At 32.4% G+C, this 25,848-nt stretch overlaps 1 protein-coding gene across 1 annotated transcript in view; it reads left to right on the forward strand.

Moving 5' to 3' along the window:
• ELP4 (elongator acetyltransferase complex subunit 4) overlaps nt 1-25,848 on the forward strand; it is a 238,990-nt gene that overhangs the window by 99,935 nt on the left and 113,207 nt on the right. The window contains exons 8-9 of the mRNA XM_061203206.1: nt 1,158-1,266; nt 4,232-4,338. Of these exons, the coding sequence (XP_061059189.1) occupies nt 1,158-1,266; nt 4,232-4,338 (216 nt within the window). The remainder of the gene's footprint in view (nt 1-1,157; nt 1,267-4,231; nt 4,339-25,848) is intronic.

Genomic DNA, 25,848 nt, shown 5'->3' on the forward strand with positions numbered 1-25,848 from the left:
CTTTTATTTTTCATTCTTAAGCGATCTTTACAAGAGAACTTAAACAGAGGAATACCAGTAAGCTCAATAGTCAATCACATTTTCAGAAAGTGAACATATTTGATTATATTCGGACTTTTCTTAACAGGGGACATAGCATGAGACTGTAAATTGTCTTGACTGTTTTACATTTCCCATACTTTTTTTAAGGATTAGTTTTAAAATGGTATATCAGTGTATAAAATGGGAGTTTCAAAATTATAAAATTTTATAAACAACAATCTTTTCAACTTATCCTGATCTTCAGGTCAAATATTTTTCTAAGGTGTTAGAGCCTATAAAATAGTTTTCAAACCTATCACCCTATCAGGAGTTATAAGGAATACTGAACTTTATTAAATTAAATAATTCAAGAAAACCTGCAGATTATTGTGATTATATTTTTAATTATTATATTTTTTATAGCCATGAAATTCTGGGTATTTTAGAACTATTGCTATTTAAAATGTGACATCTTTTATAATGTATTGTTCAGCAGTATTTTTGATTCAGGTCTGGTTGTGTTGGGAAGGAAAGGGTAGGCTACTAGTCTAGTGCTGGTCATCTGCAATCTTTTCTTTGCCTTTATCGTTATTACAGAGTCAAATAGCAGCATCTGGAAAGAGAGAATAGAAGACTGCAGAGTTGGCCATGCTGCAGACTCTTAGCTGGACCCTTCCATGTTTCTAATATGATACAGAGGACCTCAGCTATTATAAGGCTGGGACGTGGTCCCAGTTGACAGATGTTAGTGGGATCTTCCCTTATACATTATACTGTACTATATACTGCTTCTAAATTCTGATGTTCATCAGATTTTCCAATGGGCAATGGGTAAAGTAATTTGAAAAAATAATAGTATATGAAAATAAAGATAGCCTTGCCCCTTAAGACAAGAGAAAAACTATTTTTCTATGAAAACTAAGGTATGCCCCCTCAGCTCTTCGAATTAGAGTAGCATGCCTACATGGGCCATATTTTTCACCCAGTTTTCCACCTGTGGTAGCTTTAACTTTTAAGTTATTTCTCCATGTTGATAGTCTATCTTCTCTACAATTTGTCACTGAGATGGCATAATGACATTGTCTAGATGGTATATTTTAAATATAACATGAGTGTTTTGTTTCCTTGTTTTACAGAATAAAGCAATTATTGCTCGTGTTACAAACTTGTCAGATACGGTAGTTGGTCTGGAATCATTTATTGGTTCTGAGAAAGAAACCAACCCATTATATAAGGATTATCATGGTAAGCAGCATCTTTATAATGAAAATGGCGTGTTCCAATTGCCTGGAAGAATCTTGTCCAGTCATAATATCTACTGTCATGTAGCATGAATTTTATTTTTTAATATATCTGTTAAACGTTTTTCCTTCCTGGCCAATCTTTCATGACAGCTTGTCACCAAACTACATTATGACTAAGAAGCGTAGTAGCTATTTGAAAGGTGTCAAACCCAGGTACTAAGGCATGGCTCAGTCAGATGTGCATTTTGTCCCTAAAGTTGCTGTGAAATCAGTCTTACTTATTAACCATGTTAGAAATAAATATTATATAAATTCTAATAATAACAGCTATGTATAGTGGTTTATACTTTACAAAGCTTAGCTGTATGATAAATAAAATTCGTACTGTATTACAGTTAAAAAGTCCTAGTCAATCACATTTTCAGAAAGTAAACATCTTTTTATTATATTCGGACTTTTCTTTGATCATTTTGTTGTTAGAGTTATTAGCAAGTTTTAAAATGTTACCACCCTAGTATAAACACAGGTCAATTAATCAGGCTTCTTACTTATATTTTTTGACTTTTAATAGTATTTTAGTCATTTGGTTAATTTGGGGATTTTTTTAAATAAAAGTTCCTACATAGAACTGTCGCAATAGGGTAAGTTTAGTAGTTATGCTTATCTTAGATCTAAGCTGAATACAGAGTATGGTGAATAATAAATTTTTACCTATTTACTTATTCTGAGTGAATACTAATTATTGCTATTATTATTGTGGAACTACTATACTTCCATGGAAAACCTTAGTCTAAAGACTGAATAGCTTATTTGAAGCCTGCTACAAGATTGTGTAAGATTGTGATTGTAGGACTGTGGCAATTTCTAGAGTCTACCAACAAAAAGATTATAAGATACTTATGACCACCAGTGCTTTAAAGAGTTGGCATAAAACCTTTTAAAAAAATAATAAAATAGCATGATCTAACAATCAAGTATTTTTTAAAAGGCTAGAAAATATAAACTGTGAACACAAACTACATAAAATAATTTGCCTCATGATCATTGCATAAGTGTGCATGTGGTATATGCCCAAATTAACCCTCTATATAATTCATTTAATATATTACTGTTGCTTTGGTAGGAAGAGAACGGTTAAGGGTAAACTATTTTCCTTTTTTTTCTTTTTCTAAAATTTGTATTAAACTATAATTGACATATAATATTGTATTAGTTTTAGGTCTACAACATAATGATTTGATATAGGTATATATTGAGAAATTATTACCACAATAATTTTAGTTAACATCCATTACCACACATAGTTACACTTTTTTTTTTTTCTGTTGGTGAGAACTTTTAAGATTTACTGTCTTAGTAACTTTCAAATATACAGTACAGCATTGTCAACTGCAGTCACCATGCTACACATTACATCTCCAGGACTTATGTATCTTATAACTGGATAAACTATTTCTTTAATTTATTATTTACATTTTATGTTAAAACAACTCAAGTTAAACATTATCTTTATAAGTTATATCTGAGTATCATTTGTAAGTACTATGAGTTTATAAATTTAGTAAAATCATATTTTATATTCTAAAAAATATTATTTTGATTGAAACATTTCAAAGGTTGAAAAGCTATGATTTTTTTGTGCTGAAATCTCTGGATTGATCAGTTTTGTTTGCCACAGATTAATGGGTGATTCTGATGATAAGTAAAGTTTCTGTTAATAAGAAGGACCTGATGAATGATTGATTCACTCTGTAAGGCCTCCTGATTTAACAGTTAGCTAAACAAGCACTTGCAAGGTTAAAATGATAAATGTGCAAGTGGAAGTATGGTGTGAATATTTGTAATATATTTTACTAAATAACTCTGTATGAGATATTTTTAATTTGTATGTAAAAGCTGTCTTCTTAATAACACCTTTTGCATTTTCTTAAGTTTAAAAAATTGTCAGATATTTTAGTGAATTATTTTTGAAGGGGCCATTTCTAAAGTTAAGCACTTGGAGGTTGACCCTTTTAAGCTAACAATAATACATTACTAAGCATCCAAATACACACACACACACAAAACTATATACTAGAGAAGCAATTATGTAAATAAGATTTATCTAATTTGTTCAAATCTGGATTTCCCTTCTTCCCCCATGTTGAGGGATCAGTGTCTTTGGGATGGTAATTTTTAAATATGGGCTGAGTCAGGCAGAGAGACGCACTGAAGAATCTTCCATGTCTTCATCTGTGGCAAATGACCCCGAGTTTAGTCAGAAACTGCATTAAGCTGCACAAAAGCCATCCAGTGCCCTTGTCAGAAAAAATTAGCAAGTGTTTCTACTGACAAGAGGCCAAAGCTCACGGTTTACCTAGCACTGTTACAAAGCTTATAACAGCTACATAAAGGTCTAACATGCCACAGAAATGAGTGTCTTGGGATGGCATGGGGTTAATGTTTGATCCTAGAGTATGCTCTGAAATGTAGTTTTCTTCAATGGTTTGTTCAAGTCATTAATAAGGTATAAAATGAAATACTTTTCATTAGTGCTTCACTGGTTATCAGTAACCCATAAGCCTTGTTTTGCTGGCTGCTTACTGGTGCATTTAATAAAATAAAGATCACTCAGTGGTGCCGTGGGCAGCATGCAAGGTGATAGCCATATTTGCTTACTGTAAATACAAGAGAAAATCACACACAAACCGGCTGTAGTTTTGACAAGTATTAAGATCCTTCTTTACATCTGTACTTCTGTACCAAAGTGCAATTAGTTTTCCTCGCACAAGGATTTCTGTTTATCTTATTCTGCTTGATTACTTGAGCATAATCACACCATTTGCTTCATTGCTCCTGGTAGTAAGCTCCAGTTTTAAAAGGGGGAGGATGCTTGTGTGTAAATTTACAGAATTCTGCTGTAAGACTCTTTAATTTATGCGTACAATGACAGCGTTTTTTAATTTTTTAAATTTTCTTTCCACAAGGTTTGATTCATATACGGCAGATTCCTCAGCTTAATAACTTGATTTATGATGTATCAGATGTCAAAGACTTAGCTTTTAAATTAAAAAGGAAGCTATTCACCATTGAGGTAAGAGAGAATTTTTATGTTTGAGTCACAGTCTTGAGGTAAATAGTATCTCTTTTTCTTTTACTTTAATGAAATTCATAGGAGATATTTCATGCTAAATATTTTTAAGTTCTTTTGATGTAACAGAATAATTTTTTTAGACTATCCTTTTTTGTCTTTTATTTTAATGGTATATCATTAGAGTATAGCAAAAATGGTTTTGTTTTAAATGTCTGTTAAAAGTAAGGTCCAAACTTACATGAGAAGTATGACGTGCATATTTCCAAGGCTTTCAAAAGCGTGTTTAATTAAATGTTGATGAGCTGTGCTTATTTGTGTGTGGAATGTGAATGCTACCCACAATCGTGTATGGCTAAGAAAAGAAGATCCTTATCTACATTCTAAAAGCAGTTTTCTTTACTATTAGTGAAATCACCTTTCGCTTTCCGTGCTGAATAAAACAAAAGTATAATTTACACCAGCGTCTTTAAGTAAATTTTCTACAGAAACTTAAACTTTTTTTGTGACCTTTATGCCAGAAATAGTGACAGAAAGTAGTAGTGCAAAAGATTTATTTCAACTTAATCTTGCTAAAGAGCAAATGAACATAGCACTATTAAGCAATTAAAGTTGGTGTATTTATTAGTGAAATAAATGCTCAGAAGAGAGAGAGAGATGGCTTCTGGGTGATGTGATAGTTATCAGTATAGTCACTGGTGCAATTTTTTTTTAACAAAGACATAAAACAGCCAAGCAGCCTTGACAAACCATTTTGTTTAATCTCTTTTCAAATGAAAAGCTCTTAAGCAGGCCACTTGTCTTAACTGCTTGAAACCATAAAAAGAGAGAATTGCCACCAATAAATTAGCATATTTTTAACTTCATCACCAAATGATGGTCAATGTGGCTTGGCACTGCTTTGGTGTTTGGGACTTCACCCTTAAGTGACCACTCTGGCCCTTTTTTGACCCTCTGCCCTCTTTAGCTGGCCACTTGATAAGGTAACTTAATGGTGCTCTCTCTTTTTCTCTTTCCCTTCCCATTTGCAAGTGGCACTAACCTATAAATCATTGTAAGGGCCCTATCCAGTGACAAATTAATGTGCCCTCCTCCTAATTAATGGTCATCAATGTCCTTAATTATCTAATCCTATTGAGAGCAGTTAATAGTTAATCAGGCAGCCAGTTCTTCAAGCAGGTCATCTCTGCAGGAGTGTTAGAAGTTTCTCATCTGGGGATGCTCCCTTCAAAAGCCACTTAAAGCCAAAAGAAGGAGAGTGTAGAAATAGTGATTCTTGAGCTAATTTGCCTTAGTTCTCAAAAGGAACCATTGAAATGGAACCCAACACTGTAATTGTTCAACATTGTTTCAGTTTTTCTGACAGAATATTGGGTAATTTACCATAATATTGCTAACGTTTTTAGAGGGATAAAGTTATAGTTGTTAGCATCACAAGGAAAGCATGCCTCCTCATTTTCTTTTAGGTGGAATTTATATATTTAATGAAAGATATAAGATTTTTTTCTCCATGTGGCACGTTTCTCCCAAGATGAGTATTCTGACAACCAGGTCTAAGGTATCATGTCTGTCACCATACAAACTAAGCAAGGAGATTCCCTAGTGAAAAAAATATTGCACCCAGAGAAGATGGTTAGCACAGTAACGTGAATCATGTTTATTTTCTCTCTCCCTCTCTCTCACACAGACACACACACACACACACACACACACACACACACACACACACACACTGGGTCTTATTTTGGGGGGTGAGGAGTAGAAATAAAGGACTTATATGTCAAGTAGGACCGCTCCTTCGAATAACTTTAGGTTCTAATAGTGACTACATTTTACTACACTTTACCACTGGAGCTGATAAAAGATCTAGGTTTCTGTTCCATTTCCTCTCTCTTCTTCCCACTATCCTAAACTAAGAGAACCATTATAATTGGTCACCCTATGATTTGGAGGCAGTATTTAAAAACAAAACACAAGTAGGTGGTTGTTCTTTTTTTAAAGTTAATATTCAATACAGTTGATCAAATCCTTTACCTTTTTGGCTTATAACCTAATGAATATGGGTTTTTTTAAGTGTAGAAATATAAGTGAAACATATTCTAAATAACTTATTTACTTATGCCATAACATTCAATTTGGTGATTAGAAAAAAATGTGAATTAAAGAATCAAACCTAACAGAAGTACATACATATAGGATAAAATCATGTATTTCACGAAAGATTAAGTGCTTTAAATGTAGCATTGTACATTATAAGATGCATATGGAAACAGATGGCAAGTCTTTCGTGATATATTATGGGCAGTGGAAACAAGAGGATTCCTTCATCAAGTGGCAGTGTTTTGATGTGCACAACAAATAAATATTTTTTTAAAACTGCCTTGATATTTAAAAAATAAGGAGATGTACATTATACTAGTCTGTAAAGTCTGAGGCTATAATATACCAGACATTGAATCAGTGGCTTTCTTTCAGAAGGAAAGGTGGTTTAGCAGGTAAAGCAAAAATAACTTTTCTGATTCCATGCAGGTAGATTTGTTACATGTGGGAATTTACTGTGAGTAACATGGTCTCAAAATGTGCCACAGGTGGAAACAAGGGGCAAAAGAAACACGTAAAAACCCTTATCTCTATTTTTAGCATCCCTTTTCTTTGATTTATTAAATCATTGCCTTTTTTCATATGAAAACTGAATATGTTTTTACTAATAGCCACCCAGGGCCTCTAACAGGTAGAGCAACTTTAACCAGTAATCTCTAGTTTCTTTGAGTGATTTGGAGAAGGCAAAAGAATATTTCTCCCTTTTTGGAGCATGTATTAGTATTGTCCAGATTCAGGTGGAAGCATTTGTCTAATCACAGTAAATTTTTAGTGATACTTAGTATTCATCAACTATAAAGCTGTATGAATTAGCCCCTCTACAAAAACCATAGCAGGATCATATCTACAGTAATGACACTAAAATCCTGGCATGCATTCTGAATAAGTAAAAGAGAAAGTTTAAAGTTGATTCAACATGGCTTCAGGTTAAAAGAAATAACTTTCCAATTTTTTGAATGTTGATAATCCTTGTAAACTATACATAGTAATTCTCTAGCATATCTGATTAACCATAATATACTACTTATTTCTTGACCTTACCATAGCTCCATTCAGTCATAGCTAGCATTTATGAAGCCTTTATTGTGTACCTGGCACTGTTCTGGCTTATTTATATTTTCTATATTGAGATTAAATATTTTATAACCAAAGGCTTTACTAAGGTATAATAATAGACTCAATATATGGAAACTATGTCTTTTTCATCTTTGTATCTATCCCAGAACTAAGAAGAGTCACAGACTTAGTAGGTATAAAATCTCTGCTGAAATATATATAATGTAGATAAATTATGGAGTTTAAAGAATAGCCCAAATAATACAGCTATAAATATTATGTAAGTTCCACTGGTCAAGTGACCTATAAACACTACCTTCTCAGTTAAGTTCTATAAAATGTATAACTTGGTTACATAACTTCACTTCCAAGATGAAATAACTACTTAGATTTGTATTTTTTCAGTTTCTGTAATTTTTGCTTCTCTGATGTTGGGATCATCATTAACCAGTTTTCTGTTTATATTATTAATTATGATGTAATTACAGTACATAAGAGATTTGGTAAGATTTGAAATGTAGCTGTATTTAATTTGATGACATGATAAGAGCAGCATTTTTACTTCCATTTAATATTATTGTGCTGTTTTGATTTTGTATTGTTCAGTTTGGTCATATCTTAACACACTCTAGTAATCTAATTTTCTAATATAAATAATAATAATGTATTATTACATTAGGTGCAGATAGTAAGGTTATTACAAACAAGGTTTCTGCTTTAGTGATGGGACAGTTTTCTAGCTCTAAGATTCAGTGTTTCTATGTTCAAGTCAGAAAGTATGGTTACTGGGGTATACTGGAATATACAAAAGACATTAACCGTTCACTGCAAATTTTCAGTATAAAGATAAACAATACTTATGTAGGTTTTTAACTGGTTCAAAAATAGTGAGTATCATAAATATCATATCTGTGTGGGTTTTGTATGCTAAATGAATACTAAAAGTTCAGAAAATCAAAGTAAATCAACTTTATTCACGGTTGTCTTGTCATACTTTGCCCCTAATTCAGAATACAAGACCTCAGTACCTCTCCAATCACCAAGAACTTTTTCTCATAGAATAATTGATCAACCTGTATTTATTAAGAAACTATTATTTTTTATGCACTTAGTGGATTCATTCTTAAGTATTAAGACCAGAATAGTATATGCCATCCATATAAATTAGCTTTATATTAATACTACAATATACTTGATATGATTCAGTAGAATTATTTGAAATTTTTACATATTAGAAAAGCATAAACTTTTGCAAACTACAAGGGTGTCAGTCACTGTGACAACCTTGGACAATTTAGAGTGTTGCATGATATCTTTGGTCCTAGGTTTCCTTACTCCCCTACATTTTTTTAACAGCTTTTCTAGTTCTTAAATGAGAAGTAGAAAGGTGACTGTATGTTTACCATATCTGGAGGTAGAGGGAAGGGAGAGTTAACTTATGTGTCAATTCAGTTATGTAACAAAAATTTAAAAAATGGAAACATAAATGTCTGGCTCAGGAGCATTATTAGGTTGTAGCATCATGAACCATGTAGTCCAAATATACCTTTTCTGATATTGATGCCCTCCACAAATATTGATTGGTATTTCAAATCCCACATATACTGCAGTTAGCAAAAAGAAAACCAAAGTGGAACATAGACATCTATTCTTATAGATAAAATCATTTGTCAAAAGTAAACCCAAATTAACATTCTTTAACAGTAGAAATGTCATTTTATACTGTTCACATTTTAATGTTCATTATATTATCATCCCCATATTTACACTTTAATTCCCAAGTGATGTAGACATACAGTAATGTCATATAGGTTTCACAGACTCTCCAGAAGCTGGGTTACTTCTATGCTCTATATATTTCACATGTCATAGTGAGCCTATCAAAACTGCATACCACCTTAAAGGGAACACAGTTTTGAGACTCTGTCTAATCCTATTTCTTCCCACTTTGGAATCTTAATTAGAAGAGATAAGGAAAAAAAAACATCATTTAACTAAATTATTGTCCTGAATCTGTAGCAAAAGGTATAATCCGAAATTGGGCCAATTAGTGAACCCATAGTTAGCTATGCTGCAGCGAACAATTTGATTAGATCTGACACCATCCTAGTTCCCACTGTTGTTTTGCCAGGTATGATGGTCAGACTTCAAAGAGCTTGAGGCATCAGCAGGGCAAGGTTTGGAGGCCAGCTTAGGTCCGGTTGTTAATCTCTCTGCTAAAACCACAGCAGCTCTCACACAAAACAAGCTTACACGACACAATCATGCGGTATTAAAGTTAGGGTTGAGTCATGCCAATTTGCCTTTGATTTTTTGATGATTGACCAAAGATGGCTACATGACTAGACACATGCTAAAAGTATACTGATTAGGTAAGTTCCCAAAATATTTGAAGTATTTTTTAACTTCCTATATAAATGTTGTGAAAGCTTATTCCCTTTGATCAAACTTCCAAAGTAATAGTACTATATTGGGGGCGGGGGGGAGGGAATGAGTATTTCTTACTGGCAGCTTGAATCCCAAACTTTTCACTTACTGCTTCATAAAAATTTGTCTTTACATTAATAATTCCTTAAGGAGAATGTAAAAGGAAATAAAAGGAAATTGTTTCTAAGTGGTAAGCTTTTTAAAAACCTATTAAGCGTGTTGAAAGAAAAAACATTTTTCCCTGCGTCATTTATGTTCACTGCAATTTTTCTGAAATTTCTTTATAATTATTTTGCACTTAAATGTTGAGTAAAGTGCCCTTCCAGGACGTGATTGCATAAGTGTTCTTTTCTCTGCATTCTGATTTGTTGGAATATTGCAGCAATAGTGACATGTTTCCATTCTGAGAAGAGCCTAAGGCTGCTTTAGTATTATTCCAAATGATTGAAGCTGCCATCTTGCTGACTTTCCATTAGGCAGCATAAGGCCTGTTTGCTTTTGTGTTCGTTTCACATGCTTCCTGTGAGTTTGGCTGGCAGAACATCAGTGCTTCTCTTGGCAAGGAAGAGTAAATTCATGTTTGGCTATTACATATCTTAAACTTTCTGTATGGTCAGCAACACCTAAGATATTAAACTTGTAATTCATTACATCAAATGAATCCTGTTTCTTTGAGAGATACTTTTAAATATCTTATGACACCTTGACTATGAATCATTTCTATAAAAATATCATCCTTTTATAAATTGAACTTAAGGTCTAATATTTCACACTGCACTATTTTTTATACTAATTCCTACTGCATTTTACTTAGGAAATTTAAGGAAAGCATATATTTGAATAGCGAGATAGTTGCATAAAGCAAAAGTCAAATACTTAGAATCTTGCCAAATAGTCTTCGGTCCATGGGTCTCTCCTAAAGATCCTGTGGTACCTGTAGTGCAGTAATCTCACCTTTGAGACCAGGATGATAGAGATTTAGCATTGCATAAGGGTGCAAGTAGAAAAATATCTCTTCTCCTCCTTCCTAAATTTTGCAGATACAAACATTTTTGTATGTGTTCTATGATGTGGCTCCAGGAAAATTATATTGCAGTACTTCAAGGATTTTTTTTTTAAAGCCTTTGTAGAACTGCTTATTCCCTGAAACACTTCCCCCCACAATGTGTTATTTATAGTGTCTAAGGAGGATAGGAAAAGAGAAAACAAAAAATGATGACAAATCATGGCTGTCCCATTTCATCAGCTAAATGCATTTTTATGTTCCTAGAAGGTAAGAACATGTATTTTACTAATATGGCCTCCAAGGTACTTGGAAGAGTAAGAAATACATAGCAGAGCTTAATAAAGATGGTATCCATGAGCTTTTTGATTGATGTAGATAGCTTTGAGGATACTTTTATACCAAAAATATCCTTAGTCCTTCTTCAATGTCTTTGCACAGCAAATGTCCAGAATATTCATTGCTCCATTCCTTTTATGGCTTTTTCTTATTGCTGGATTATAGATTAAATAGTCCGATCTCCTTCTTAGAGAGGTCTTCCCTGACTGGCCCATCTGAAGTACTCACTCAGCTACCCTCTATCATGTACCCTATTTTAATTCATAGTGTAACACTTATGTATTACTATAGCTGTTTATCAGTTAATTTGTTTATTATCCCAACCTCACTCAACCTTACCTGTTGTAAGCTTCACAAGAGTAGGGACATACTCTATCTTGTTTGCAGCTAAATCCCGAGCATGTGTAGTAGGCGTTCCATAAATATTTGTTAAACTGTTAAAGTACTATTTTTAAAGTAACTTGTATCTATCATAACTTTCTTTAAAAATGTGTGTTGAGTATCTCATTTATTCTAGGCATTGTGTTGGGTACTTTCACATACATTACCATATTTAATTCTTATTTGATCCTCATAGGAACCCTTGCCATAGGCATTATAATGCACATTCTAATAAGGAGATATAAGGAGTTATAAAACAGTCCCAAAGTCATAGAGCTGTGCTTGTAGCCAGGACTAAATTCAGATCTTCTGACTCCATGTGCAGAATCATACTGGAAAGTTAACATGTTCGGGAGCTCTGCTAATTATTATTAATAAAAAATTAAAAGTTTGATTGAGTGTTTAACAGAGTCCTGAGACTACTACATGTGCTTTGAAGACACTTCCTCATAGATCTCACAATGCCATGTACCACTATTACCTATACTTTACATATGAGGAAACTTAAGGTTCAGAGAGATCAAGCAACTTAACTTAGCCAAAGACACAGAGTTAATACTAACTGACAGAAATGACACTTAAATTCAAGTCTGTTTTATTCCAAAGCCTGTGCTCTTAACCACTAACTACTCAGCACACCCCAAGGTGAACCACCATCTCATCTTCAGTACATAAGCCAAAAAAGCCTCTGCCCTGATAAAAAAGAACGAACCTCCAAAAAATGTGTAGGTATATATGTAGGTGCGTACATATATGTACAGGTAAACATAGCATATGTGTGTGTGTATGTATACATGCATATTTATACATAATCTTTTAACATTCAAGTTAAAAATTCTTTTGTTCCTAACAAGAATTTCTACTCTATTTTTATAAATACATTATAAAACTCAGACTGGATTTATCTTAGCTTCTCCGTTATATAATATTTTGCTATGTTTTGTGTGTGTGTTGTGTGTGTGTGTGTATATACACACATATAACATAGCAAAATATTTTATATATATATATATATATATATATATATATATATATATATATATATAATTAGAGTCACAGGATTGTTCTTTCCTCATTTTTTACTTACTTCTGGTATATGGTAGGTTTTTTTAATTTTTGGCTGTGTTGGGTCTTCATTGCTGTGCGTGGGCTTTCTCTAGTTGCGGCAAGGGGGGGCTACTCTTCATTGCGGTGGCTTCTCTTGTTGCGGAGCACAGGCTCTAGGCGCGCAGGCTTCAGTAGTTGTGGCGCGTGGGTTCAGTAGTTGTGGCTCACAGGCTCTAGAGCGTAGGCTCAGTAGTTGTGGCACACGGGCTTAGTTACTCCGCGGCATGTGGGATCTTCCCAGGTGTCCCCTGCATTGGCAGGCGGATTCTTAACCACTGAGCCACCAGGGAAGCCCAGGTAAGGGTTTTTAATAGAAAAATTAATTTGTAAAAACTAAAGCCTTTCACTAAAACACTATCCACTTCTGCAGGATTTCTAGATCTTAGCTAAATAAGGTGGGGAAAGTATTCTATACAGAGAAATATGGTTCCCTTATTCTAGTCAACTATATTGATATGGTTCAAAAGTATCCCAAATTTAGTTACAATATATTATTATTATATTCACTTAAGTTCTACATTCAGGTACTTTTTTTTTTAATTAAAGTATAATTGACATCATTCAGGTACTTTTGCAAATATTAATTTGCTCATAGTTACCATGTTTTTATATTACATTTTATATTTTTCTAAATTATTTTAATGTATCATCTTTGGAGCATCAAAAATTATCTTCAGATAATTAAGGTGTATACAACTTATAGTAAGAGTCAACCAAATTCAGTTGTTCAAAAATTAAAAAAATTTTTCTAGTTTTGCCTCCCCTTTTATAATAACTGGTTCTAATGAAGGTTTGATCCATTCATACTAAAACCTTTTTTTTTTCTGTTGCAAATGTTTCATTTATTGGAAATTCTTTGAATACCACCTTTAAGCAAAATTAAACAGTAAATCTTATGATCACAAAATATTTTCCTTTTATAGAGTAATATTACTAAAAAAGTTTCCTATAGTTTAGTAATAAGAAGAAATTGTGTTCCTCATTAAGGAAATATGAGATTAAATATAAATTATTAATTTTTAAAAGGTAAGATTTGGGAGACCATAATAAATAATTAAGAGAAACTGGGATGTAATGGAAATGCCTTTGGCCACACAACTAGTAAAGCAGTTCTCTTATTTAAGTAGAAATTAAAATTTTGTCAAAGTTATTACTGTCATAACTCTCTGCCACAGTGGACATTCCGTAGAGTAGCCAGTTCAGGTTCTTTGTATCTGCTACAGTGAAGTTCACTGAACTGTTTTGTCAGGTGCTGTCAAGTCAACCCACCATTGTTGTAGAGAATCAAACTAAATCATTTTGGCATGAGCCTTCCAGAAATAAGATACCCAATATACATGGTTTAATGAAATTGAGTATTTGGTTTCAACTTTTTGTAAGTATGTCAAAAATATATTGCAGTCATTCAGAAATTTCTGAGTAAATCAGTCGAAATATCTGACCCTATACTTTACTGAAAAGTTGTTTTAAATATCACTACTTAATATAAAAAACACTTGGAATGTATTTGTCTGTGTTTGGTTAGGTATATGATTCTTCACGAAACATTTCAAAGTAGTAAAAGTTCCAATTGTATAGTCATTTAGTAAAAAGAGAGGGGGTATCTGTTACTAAAATTAAAATTTTCTGTTGTAAAATGAAGCTAGTATCAAGTTTGATTTAACTCTTTTTGTCTCCAAAGGCTATTATCAAAAACAAAGTTGTATTTGATTAGATTTTTAAGAACTTAATAAATTGTTTATGAATCTTCTAAATGTTTAATGCTTATATAATTTGAAAAATAGCTTATCTTTGTGATCAATAGTTATTTAAAAGGCATTATTATAGTGTAGACTTAAATACCTCAAAATTTTTATTTACGTATTTTTATAGGGGCATTTTTTGGTTGATATTCCTGCTCAGTAATCTAAGGAATATTTTACCAACTTACACTGTAGCTATGGTGTAGCACTGAAAAAGCTTTTAACAAAAAGCCTCTTGGTGCAATTAAAGGTCACTTGTACATATTATAATAGACTACTAATTTACAAGATCATTGTGAAGGGTCAATGCTATAGCATGAAATGGATTGCCCTTGGTGAGCTTGTAAATAAATGTGTCAACTTATCTTGTATTCAGTGGGCAAAGGAAAAAAACTAACATGATACTAGTTTATTAATATTTTTATAAACAGTTGCTAAAATGTCCAGCAAAACCAAATGCACTAGTGCTATATTATTGACGTAAATAATTATAGAAAATTATTAGAGTATATAACTACAGTTTTTAAGGAAAACTGCTCACACACACATAAATGCACACAAATTTTTTAATTAAGTATATGGATCATGTCCAGGTATAGATAAACACAGCACAGTGGTAGTGTTTAAATGGCCTTTACCAAAAAGCTAACATGTTTCAAAATGGCTAAGTTGTACATACTCCCTTTACTCTGTAATGAAGTTCAAAACTTGTCAGTGATAGGTATGAAAAAGGAATCAAACTGGATAGTGACTTATTTTAGTTATCTTTCATATCCTTTCCAATGCTCTTAGGGAAAAAAATGGTAGTGCAGAAAACATATTAATAATGATCTGTGCTAAATGAATTTAGTCATCTGATTTTTCAATAAATAAGACTTTAGGATAAAAATAAAAGTAATGATGAAAAGAAGATATTTTGTACTTTAAAATAATTTTAATATATTTATATTTTACATGTTTTATATATATATACTTATGAGCTATACCTAATTTTTTATTCTCAAAATAATATCAAATTAGTAAAATTACACTAATGAAATAAATTTACCAGCACTTTCTAGATTCTTCCCTCTGAATTTGGCCATTCAGACACACAACAACTATACACTCCTAATTTTCTTTCTGGTTTCTGTGTACTATCAAAAATGAAAAAAATTAAATTTATAGTCAATGCCAAAATAAATCTTCTATGTCAAACAAAAATAATTTAACAGTGGGTTTGAATCAAGAATCAAATGAACAATAATAAGTTAACCTTTAAAAACCTGACTGATTGGTCTATAAAAATACTAAGGCTGCTCAGTGAGGCCAATCATGAAGTAAGTAGCCAAGAACAGCTTGAACCCAAGTAATCTTTCTCTGCTTTTATTTAGCTCTTGAATGTACACTCTGTACTGTTTGGTTTGTTTTTGTTGCCATACTTCTTTAGAACAGTGCAAACACCTGCTTAAGCCTTGTTTGTAAAGTATGGAAGCTTTGGGGAAATGTGGTTCATTTAGGGACATAAATGCTTTAAACTCATATCTGTTTTACTTATCATGGTATCCCCTTTTCCTAGTTCAGTGCCTGATCATGTAGGTGCTCAAAAAATATTGAATGAAGGACTGAATGAATGAATGTCCTCTTGACAGTGCTCAAAACTATTAGGTATGCCCATAAAATCTCACCATTTCAGACTATACATAATAGTCTGATAATGCTAATAAGGTTTCCATAAATGCTTAATATTGAGTCTAAGGTTTTGACTAAGTAAAATAACCTTCAAAAAATATTAGCTAACAATATAATGGACTGTTATTGCTGAAATAAAGAACTGTACTCCTCAAAAATACTAGATAGGAAATGAGAAAAAATATAATTTTTAGTTAACAAAATGTGATCTATTTGTATCATGATTTCATTATGGTCATTTTATTGCCATTTGAAAATTATTTTGAACACTTTATCTTAAAAGATGTATGATAATAAACATTCTATAAATGTCAATAAGAGTTTTCCAGTCTTATTCCTTAAGGGCATTATTAGATTCGGACTAAATTTGTAAAAGTCCCCCAGAGCTGAGAGCAATCAGTCCTAATTCCTGGATTTAAAGTACCTATACCTTCTAACCCGCTTTGATCCAGTAAGTGACTGTTAATATGTCTGGTCTTCTCTGGCCAATAGAGCTGATTTTATTGCCTAATATGTTTTCCTGGCTTTTAACAGAAAAATATTGTAGAAGATTTTTAAGACTTATGAGTTAGAGATGAAATAATTATGTACAATGGAATTTGAATACAGCATCTTGGATATTCTACAATTCATATTTAAATACACATTGGCAACAAAGCAACTAATATCACTTCCATAATAACAGAATATATAACTATCATTATTGAAGAATCATCCCATTGACCTCTTTGTGCATGTGGAACTGACAAGTACCAATATAGTTCTTTAGTTTGGCTTCTTAAGAACTTTCTCCTGGGAAACCATTGTGGTCCAGATAGAAACTTAAGGACAATCATATTTAGAAGAAAATCTTTACAGTGCATAATTTATAACTGAATGCATTTCCTCCACATGTCCTATTGGCTTAATGTGTAATTCAGTCAAGAAACAGAAAGGGTACATGTAAAGATATTTTGGAAATGTGATCTACTCTTCATAGCCATAAGTATGGGCCATTTCTTTGCCTTAGCATGCAGTTATTATAACATTCCCATCATTTTATTGGAAAGGTTCTTATGCTTTGCTCCATGTAAAATTAGGTAAGTAAAAGGCAATTTTAAACCAACTATGCCTCTGATGCTTTAAAGCAAGAGGTTAGCAAACTATGGCCTGTGGGCCAAATCCAGCCCCGCAGTTTTTTAAAATAAACATTTATTGGAACACAGCAAGACTTTTTTAGTTTCTGTATTGCCTGTGGCAGCTTTCACACTATACCACTAAGTTAAGATCTTATGGCATACAAGGCCAAAAATATTTACTATCTGGTCATTTACCGAGAAAGTTTGCTATAAAGAAGAACCCCTACTTGAGAAGGCTACATACTTTAAAGAATATTTATTGAGGGAATTGTCAATTAGGGGATATGATTTGTAGACTTAAAATTAAGCTCTATTTGAGTAATAAAGAATTCACATGATCATTTGATGTGTAGTTTGCACTTTTAGAATTAATGCAGGTGTCTCTTTGAGAAAATACCTAGATTTCTTAAAAGGTCAAAATTGGAAGGGAGCTTAATGTGCTTCAAAGTCAGCTTCTTATTGTATGCACATATCTTCCCACCTAGCCGCTCTGTAATCATGTGGAACCCACTTTCTTAGGGGCAACCCATTTCAATCTCTGCCAAGGACAGTTGCTAGAAAATTCTTTCAGACGCTAAAACAGTGTCCCACCCATTAGTACTAATTCTGCTTTCTGAAGCCACACATAAATTGCTATTTTGTATATACTATCATTCGATTCATAATAAACATCTAATATGTGAGAAACAGTTCTAATCTATGTGTATATCTTCTCAGTTTTCCTTAGATTTTTATTTCTTTTTTAAAACATCAATTAAATTAACCATTTTGTGGTATTTATTGTATATTTAACTTAGAGTCTTAAACATGAAGCCCATATAATTTTTACAACATCCTTTAGAGGAACTTTTTAAAACAAAAATAAAGCATTAATTAGAAACATTGAAGTAGTGGTCCTGAATTCTGAAGTAAAAAGGGTATATTACAGGTTCATACAATTTTAATATTAAAATTTGATGTTTTACTTGTAGCATGTTTGAATTCACAAATGGACTTCAGGTGATTAAAAGTGATAAAATCAACATTAAATGTGATCTTTCAACTTTATTATTATAATCTATTTAAGATTAATTTACTATACAGTAAGTTAGCCAAAATGTATCATTAAACTTTTGATGACTGAATAATAAGAGGCATATAGATCTATTTCTAACAAGTATTAATTTTATCAGCGGAAGTATACCCCCCAACAATTAGCTGCTCATTATCCACACTACCTAGTGTATATATAATTGATAGTCAAGTTAAAACAGTAAGTTTAAGTGGGCACTATGGATCAAGAAGTTTTGCTTATTTGTTGGTTTTTTTTTTTAAACTGTAGGAACTTCTTAGGCAAGGAAATAAGGTCATATTGAAGCTTAAAATGTAAATATATTATTAAAAGTAATTTGGGGACTGGTAAGATTATTTTTAAGTCGTAAGAGACTTGAGTTGGACTCTTTCAGCATTTAATTAGGAAATTTAAACATGTAAGGACAGTTTACTCAAAATTGCTTTTATTTAAGTTCATGCATATTATTATTTTTAAAATAATTATATAAAGATTAGTGTCCTCGGCATTTAAAAACTGTTGTAAAATTAGATAAAACAAAACTCTTTTTCAAAGGTGTTTATGATATAGAATAGAAAAGAAGATTGCATGAAACCACACAAAAAGGACTCAACTACGTGTTTTCAGCCTAATAAAAATGTTGTAAAAATACTTGTAAGCTTGAAAATCACACTAGCTATTCTTGTTTCAAATTCTGTTTAATATATTGTTCTGTATGATTTTATAATAAACAGATTACTCCTTGAACAGGAATTAAGAATAAAGCTGCCAGGAAGGGGTTTTGTTGTCAGAGTAGTTCCCGCCTCATGTTTTGTAAGAGATTTCATGGTCCCATTGTGAAGAGTAGATGATTTAAAACGTGTTCCCAAGATAAACTTTCCCATTGTCATTAATGAGGATGGATAATACTGAGTGACAAGTGCATTAGGAATGACACAGAAAGAGCTGTTAAATTTGTCAGAGCATATCACTTCAGGCAGTGACACTTGAGGACATTCTTTTTGTGGCTATTTGGCTGGGGGGGGGATGGGGGGGAGGTCTGATTTAAAGATACCAAGGTTTGTGTTTACTAATAGAATAATGCATTTTATAATTTATAAATATATATTTTCCAGTGTTTAGAAAATATTTGGAAGTTTCTTTAGTTAAGCTCGTCCACATTTTAAGTTTATGCTGATTTCTTCCTAAGAAAGTCATCAAACTGTATAACATTTAAATATTAAAATACTTCCACAAAACTAATTTTTCTCTTTTAAAAAGTCTTTTTTCTTGGAATATGCAACTGAAGGAAAGATATTAAAAAATAACATACGTTTTAAACAATATTTTGCTTGCTTATTCTTATAAGAGGGGACTATTCTGCATCACCTTGAGAGTAAAGATTTTGAAATAAGATGACACATGTAATTTATATTGTCTTTCTAAAAATATTTTACTTTAGAGAAACACATTAAATAGTGATCAATGAACAATTAATAATATATGACTATTCTGGTATTTAAAGTATTTCCAAACTGTAGTATGCCTCTCAATTTCGATTTTGAACATGCAATTGGTCACTTTTTCGCCTTGATTCATCTTTCATGCTGCCAACCAAATTTTGTCTCTGTATACCTTTTTGACACTAATAATGACTGAGTCTCTGTTCATTTGAGTTCAAGATTTCCCAAGCGGCGGTTTGGAGCTAGGATAAACTATCTATCATGATTGCATACCACTAATCTGTCTCAACCAAACCATCCTATGACTGAAATTATATTTGACAGTTCACCTCTTCTTGATGAGCCTGAGGTGAACATAGCTACAGACCATCCCTGGGAGGACATGGCAACTACTCCATATGTTAGGGAGGGTCCTTTTATTTGTGAAACAAGACTTAAACTATGCCTGTTACAGAAGAGAGATTTCTCTCTCTCTCTCTCTCCCTTTGTCTCTGTCTCTCTCTCTAGTTTTTCTAATTTTCATTAGGATTTCTTTTAACTACAAAACTTTTTTTACTCAAAAATGTTCGGTAAACATTTTCTACCATTACAAGTACTACCTATAGGTTAGTTTTGCTGTGTGTTAAAAACCATAAAGTCATTTTTTAAAATATTTATGCTTTCTATAATGTTCTCTTATATATACCACAGTTGTCAAATACCAAAGATTTAGTTTTAGTATTTTCACTGTTACCTAAATTTATCAGTTCTTGAAACATCTCAGTAAATTTTTATATTACAGAATATTTCTAAAAGATTTTAATTCTCTCATTTTAACATAAAAATATTTTTCAAATTCTTTATTTTAAAGATTAAAAATAGATTTAAAGAGAACAATAAATTGAACATTGTCAAAGGAAATATTATTATAATTTTTTGATAAAGGTCCTTATGCAGGCTTAATCATCATTTTTTACCATTGCTATGTAGAGTCTGGAGAAAAATGGCTACCTAAGAAAATAAACTTAATTACTGCATTATATCCTTTTTGTAAAAATATCTTTCTTTTGGAATCAGAAATTATCAAACATTTTAAGATGATGGACAAGGAGATGTTAAAGACTTACTGTTAATACCCTGGAAAAAGAGAAATCTGCAGTAATTTTCAAGGATGTGTATGGGGGGTTTAATAGTAAGGCTACTGTTAACAACCAACATGGAGGACCAAGTGAACAACAGATTTAAATTGGAAAAGGAAAGACTGGGGTTATTTAAATGAAGCTATTTGAATATTAAGTGGATTTTCAAAGACCACATCTAGAAGTTTGTTTTTAAGTGGAGTCTATTTTAATCTGTCCTGGATTGTTGAAATGTGATTCTACCTAAAGATGTTCAGATGGCCTGAGAAGTTTTGCCCATGTGGTTCTGTTAGTTCATCAGAGCAAGTACTTAATAAGTTCATTCCTAACTGTCCTTTACTTTTAACTAAAGTTTATTATTCCCTTGGAAAGGTTCGTTTTAGTAAGGGCCATATTTTCTACAATTTTATGAAGCACCAATATAATCACTAAGCATTCTGAACAAAGCTTTTCTAAAGCACCTAATGTCACATAATCATCAACTTTATTTTGGAAATTTCTATGAATTGATTTCCTAGTATCACAGAGATAATTGTCTGGTCAGTATAGTGAGTGGAAACACTTTTATATTTTTGGATGCAATATAAATTATTTTTAACAAATGAGCTTAGTCTGCTTTAACTTTTGTTATTTTCTACAGTATTTTTATTTTAACTAATATAATGGTTACCAGTGAGCTACATAAGAATTCAGTAACATCACCTAAGTATCCTGAAAAAAATTTTTAGTAAACTATTTATATATTTCTACATTTTTTAATTTTAACTATATAATTTCTACCAGTGATTGGCATAACATACTTCAGTGACATGTATCTGAAGAAAAGTGAGTACTGTCGAAGTAAATTAGTAAACTATTTATATATGTTCTTTATTCCAAAAGTGATTAAATGAAAAAAGTCTAACTTATACACTGACTCTAATGGTAGGCAGCCTTAATTTTGTGCTAAATTTTAACTTAGGCAGTAAAATCTGTGATCCCTTTATCTTACAATAGCCAGTTACTCCTCCCATCTAATTATATGATCATTAAATATACTTTTTTATTATACAATACATCTGCATATTTTTTTAAATAAAATTGCTTGCATTTTTCCCATAAGCATCTATTTTCTAATCAGAAGAGTAGATATTATGTTGCTTTACAGTAAATATTCAAAAATTTAAAAATGGTAATCATTGAATAGTTATGATTTGATAAAACAATTGCTTCATTTGGAAAGTAGAACTTGTTTATTTTAAATTTAGAAAACAAGCAGATTAATATGACGTTTTGTGTAATATTTAAATAATTATGCTTTTTGTTTTGAGTTTTAATATAACCTTTTTCCAGCACTTTTTAAAATATACTTATATGCCTAAGCATGAAAAATGTGACAAGAAAGTAAAATGGTCATGCCTTTTAGTAAATAGCTTATATAAAATTATCCTGAAAAATACCTTAATACCATCACATAGGACAAATTCATTGTGCTCTTCAGACTATTTTTAGTAAAATGGCAACACTCAAGTCTCGTGTTTATATCAAGAAGGAATAGTTATTTCCCACTAAAATAATTCCATCATTTTTCCTTTAGAAATTGGGGTAAAATTTCCTTTGGGTGTGGGTGTGGAGGGGGCATTGTTTGTAGGGGTGGTTAAGATATACTGACATAGGATGAAACCGTTATTTCAATATCATGTGTATACTGGGTCAACTGAAGTTTGGAGGACTAATTACCTGGAAGGCAAGATCATCCATACATTTTTCTTAATTATTCAGTAAATATTTATGAAAATACTTTTAGGTGACTATTTTACCTAGTTTGGTGCTTTTTATCAAAATACATCCATCATATCTGGTCTCTGGCCACCTCTCCAGGCTCATCTCTTGCCTGAGCTCCCAGTTGCAGCCTGACTCTCACTGGCAGTCCCCACCTTGGCCCATTCTGTCGCTTCCAGGTCTATTGTAAATGCCAAAAATATTCTCCCCTTTCCTCCAAGTATTCTTGCCAGATTGGTCTTAAGATTCATCCTTTAATTCTTGAAGTAGATGTCACTTCTTCTAAAATGTCTTTCCTAATTCTCCAAGAACAAGTTAGTTAGCCCACCTGTTTTCCCAGAATATCTTGTAAATTATCTCTGCTGTAGCACTTAAAGCATTATTTTAATTTCCTCTTTCCTTGATGTCTCTCTACCATACTGTAACCTGGTGACAGAAACTGTGTCATATTCTGATTCACTAATGCATCCACAGCACCTAACACAGGATCTAAGACACAAGAGGAGTTTAGTATTTGTTGAATGAAAAACTAATAATATGTGGAACTCTGCTAAATATCTGACTACATTGCCTTTTTTTTTAAACTGTCATAACAATACTTAACATGAGATCTATCCCTTTAATAAAATTTTAAGTGTACAGTACATTATTGTTGACTATAGGTATAATGTTGTACCCTGACTACGTCTTTAACTAGCTCTCCGTGTGGGTCCGAGTTGTCTGCTCTTGGGGGAAGAGCACTAGTACTCAATCCTCAATGCCCAAAGGCAGGGCAACCCTTTCCGTGCCATAGTAGCCATACCAAACTGTTTAAATTTTCCCTAATTACCAAACTGTTTCTTGTTGTTAAGGTTGGACTACTCCCCTCTATCAGCCTGAAGTTAAAAAAAAAAAAAAACAAAACTGTAGCAGTTAACTCAATCTTTCCTTCTTGGTGAAGATTTTTCTAGCTCCTTCTCCATTCCATTCACCCTTCCCTGCCAATATTGACTTCTTTCTAAATCTTTGGCTTACATAAAACTTACCTTTTTAATGAGAAAGTATGTTGCTTGATTCATTAAAACCCTATTAAATAAATTTTATGTTATTTTTTTTAGCTAGTCTGTATTATATCTCTAACTCTTCCCTCTATAGACATGTTGTAGAGATTCAGTATGGCTACCTATCAGGATGACTAATTAAAGCCAAACCAACTGAGCATTTAAAATGTACCCTTGAAATAGAGGGGAGGTGCCAAGTTGATAACATCTTGATAACATTGGATAGTAATATCCCATGGGCTTACATATTCATTGTTCCCAGTCAATTGACATTTATATCTATTATCACTTGAGTGAAGCATGATTATTTTATGATAATTTGAATCACTGTTTAAAATTCAGTTTGGAAGTGTTGTGTCCTGACCATCTTCTTTGACCATTCCTTTAGAGGATTTGGAGCCACTCTGCTATCGAAGAAGATGATTTTTCCTTCCAATTTCTTATACAGTAAACCTCATTGTTTCCAAATAGGAGACTCCTTCTCCCTCTCTCTAAGAATAATAATTTTATGCTGCAGACATCAAAGATGAGGACAAAAATGTCACATTGTGATTCTGTCTCAATGACACTTCACAATAACACAAAGTGAAAAATTCAAGCAAAGAAAGCCTTTTGCTTTTTCCATTGGTGTCGAAAGTCATGTTTCTCGAGGTTGTCTTTTTTTTCCTCTAAAATGGGCATTAAAATAGCCATTTTTATATCATTTATAAAGTTGCAATTGTATCTTGAAATTTTATTCATAAAATATTTCCCCCAAATCACTGTTTTGCATAAGGTTACTTTCTTCCTAACCAAGAAATAGGAAATGTAGTTCCCACTTTTTAATTAACTCCTAGCTATTTTAGTTGGAGATTTATTGCCCTAATTCATATGTAATGTGTTTATCACATAGGAAACATTTTTTTTAAAAAATGGGTTAGTAATTTTGTATAATGCTATAATTATATTTCTCATCAGGATAATTATGTAAAAGTAAATAAAGGTAGGGCTAAGATAATACCTAATTTAGGATGCCTTTCAAATGTATAATGCTTATAATTAAAGATTTCAAGTAGAAAGTAAAGGGCCTTAGTTTCCTTACACATCAGCCTAATTTTCAAAATAAAACCGTAAAGTTAGCTGAATGGTTTCTTTGCTTACACATTCACACATTGAATCACAAACTGTCCACTTAGAAGGTTTTTGTAAAAAAAAAAAATTGTTAATGTGTCTTTGCACTACAGAACAGAACTTAAAAGATGAATTTTATAGCTCATCTAACATGCAAGGTTAAAAGCAGAAATAATTTTAACCAGCCTAGTGCCATCAGAAAGTATTTAAGATTTACGATGGGAAGTATATAAGTATTCATTTTATATTACTTAAACAACTGGAAGAAACATCACACACTTTCAGTCATTAAAAGTAAATATCATGGGCTTCCCTGGTGGCGCAGTGGTTAAGAATCCGTCTGCCAATGCAGGGGACATGGGTTCAAGCCCTGGTCCGGAGCTACTGAAGCCCGTGGGCCTAGAGCCCGTGCTCCGCAACAAGAGAAGCCACCGCAATGAGAAGCCCGCGCACCGCAGCAAAGGGTAGCCGCCGCTCTCCGCAACTAGAGAAAGCCAACGCACGACAATGAAGACCCAACAGAGCCAAAAATAAATAAATAAATTTATTTTTAAAAAGTAGATATCATGCATTATAGATGATTTTAGAGACTTAATACAGTATAGATGTTATGCCTTTGTAAACAAGATATTTTCCCACTTTCCTACGTTCTTTCAGTTGGACTAAAAGGCACATAACAAAAATGTAGTCTAGCCTAGCCTAGCCCCTAATAACTCCCACAGATGCATATGCATATTTAGATGCAGATAACTAAACATAGATTCCGCAAAACACAGATCCTAACAACAGCCTTTCTAATGCCACGTTGAGCTCCCTAGTGAATAATGGCTGCAGCATCTCAAAACAGAAAGCAACAGCTAGACTTACTTGTGAAGTGACTGTGAAAAGCACTTTTCTTTCCTGACTGTGCTACATACAGAAATCCATGAACCTCTGGAGTAGTCACGTGACTTATGGTGTAGCTGCTGGCAGCTAAGATAGGTTATCAAGCTCTAGGTCTGCTACAGTATTACCATTCTCTCACTCCTACCAAGAATTTTGTTTTTT

Source organism: Eubalaena glacialis, chromosome 10 (genome assembly GCF_028564815.1).
Source record: "Eubalaena glacialis isolate mEubGla1 chromosome 10, mEubGla1.1.hap2.+ XY, whole genome shotgun sequence".
Classification (NCBI taxonomy): Eukaryota; Metazoa; Chordata; class Mammalia; order Artiodactyla; family Balaenidae; genus Eubalaena; species Eubalaena glacialis.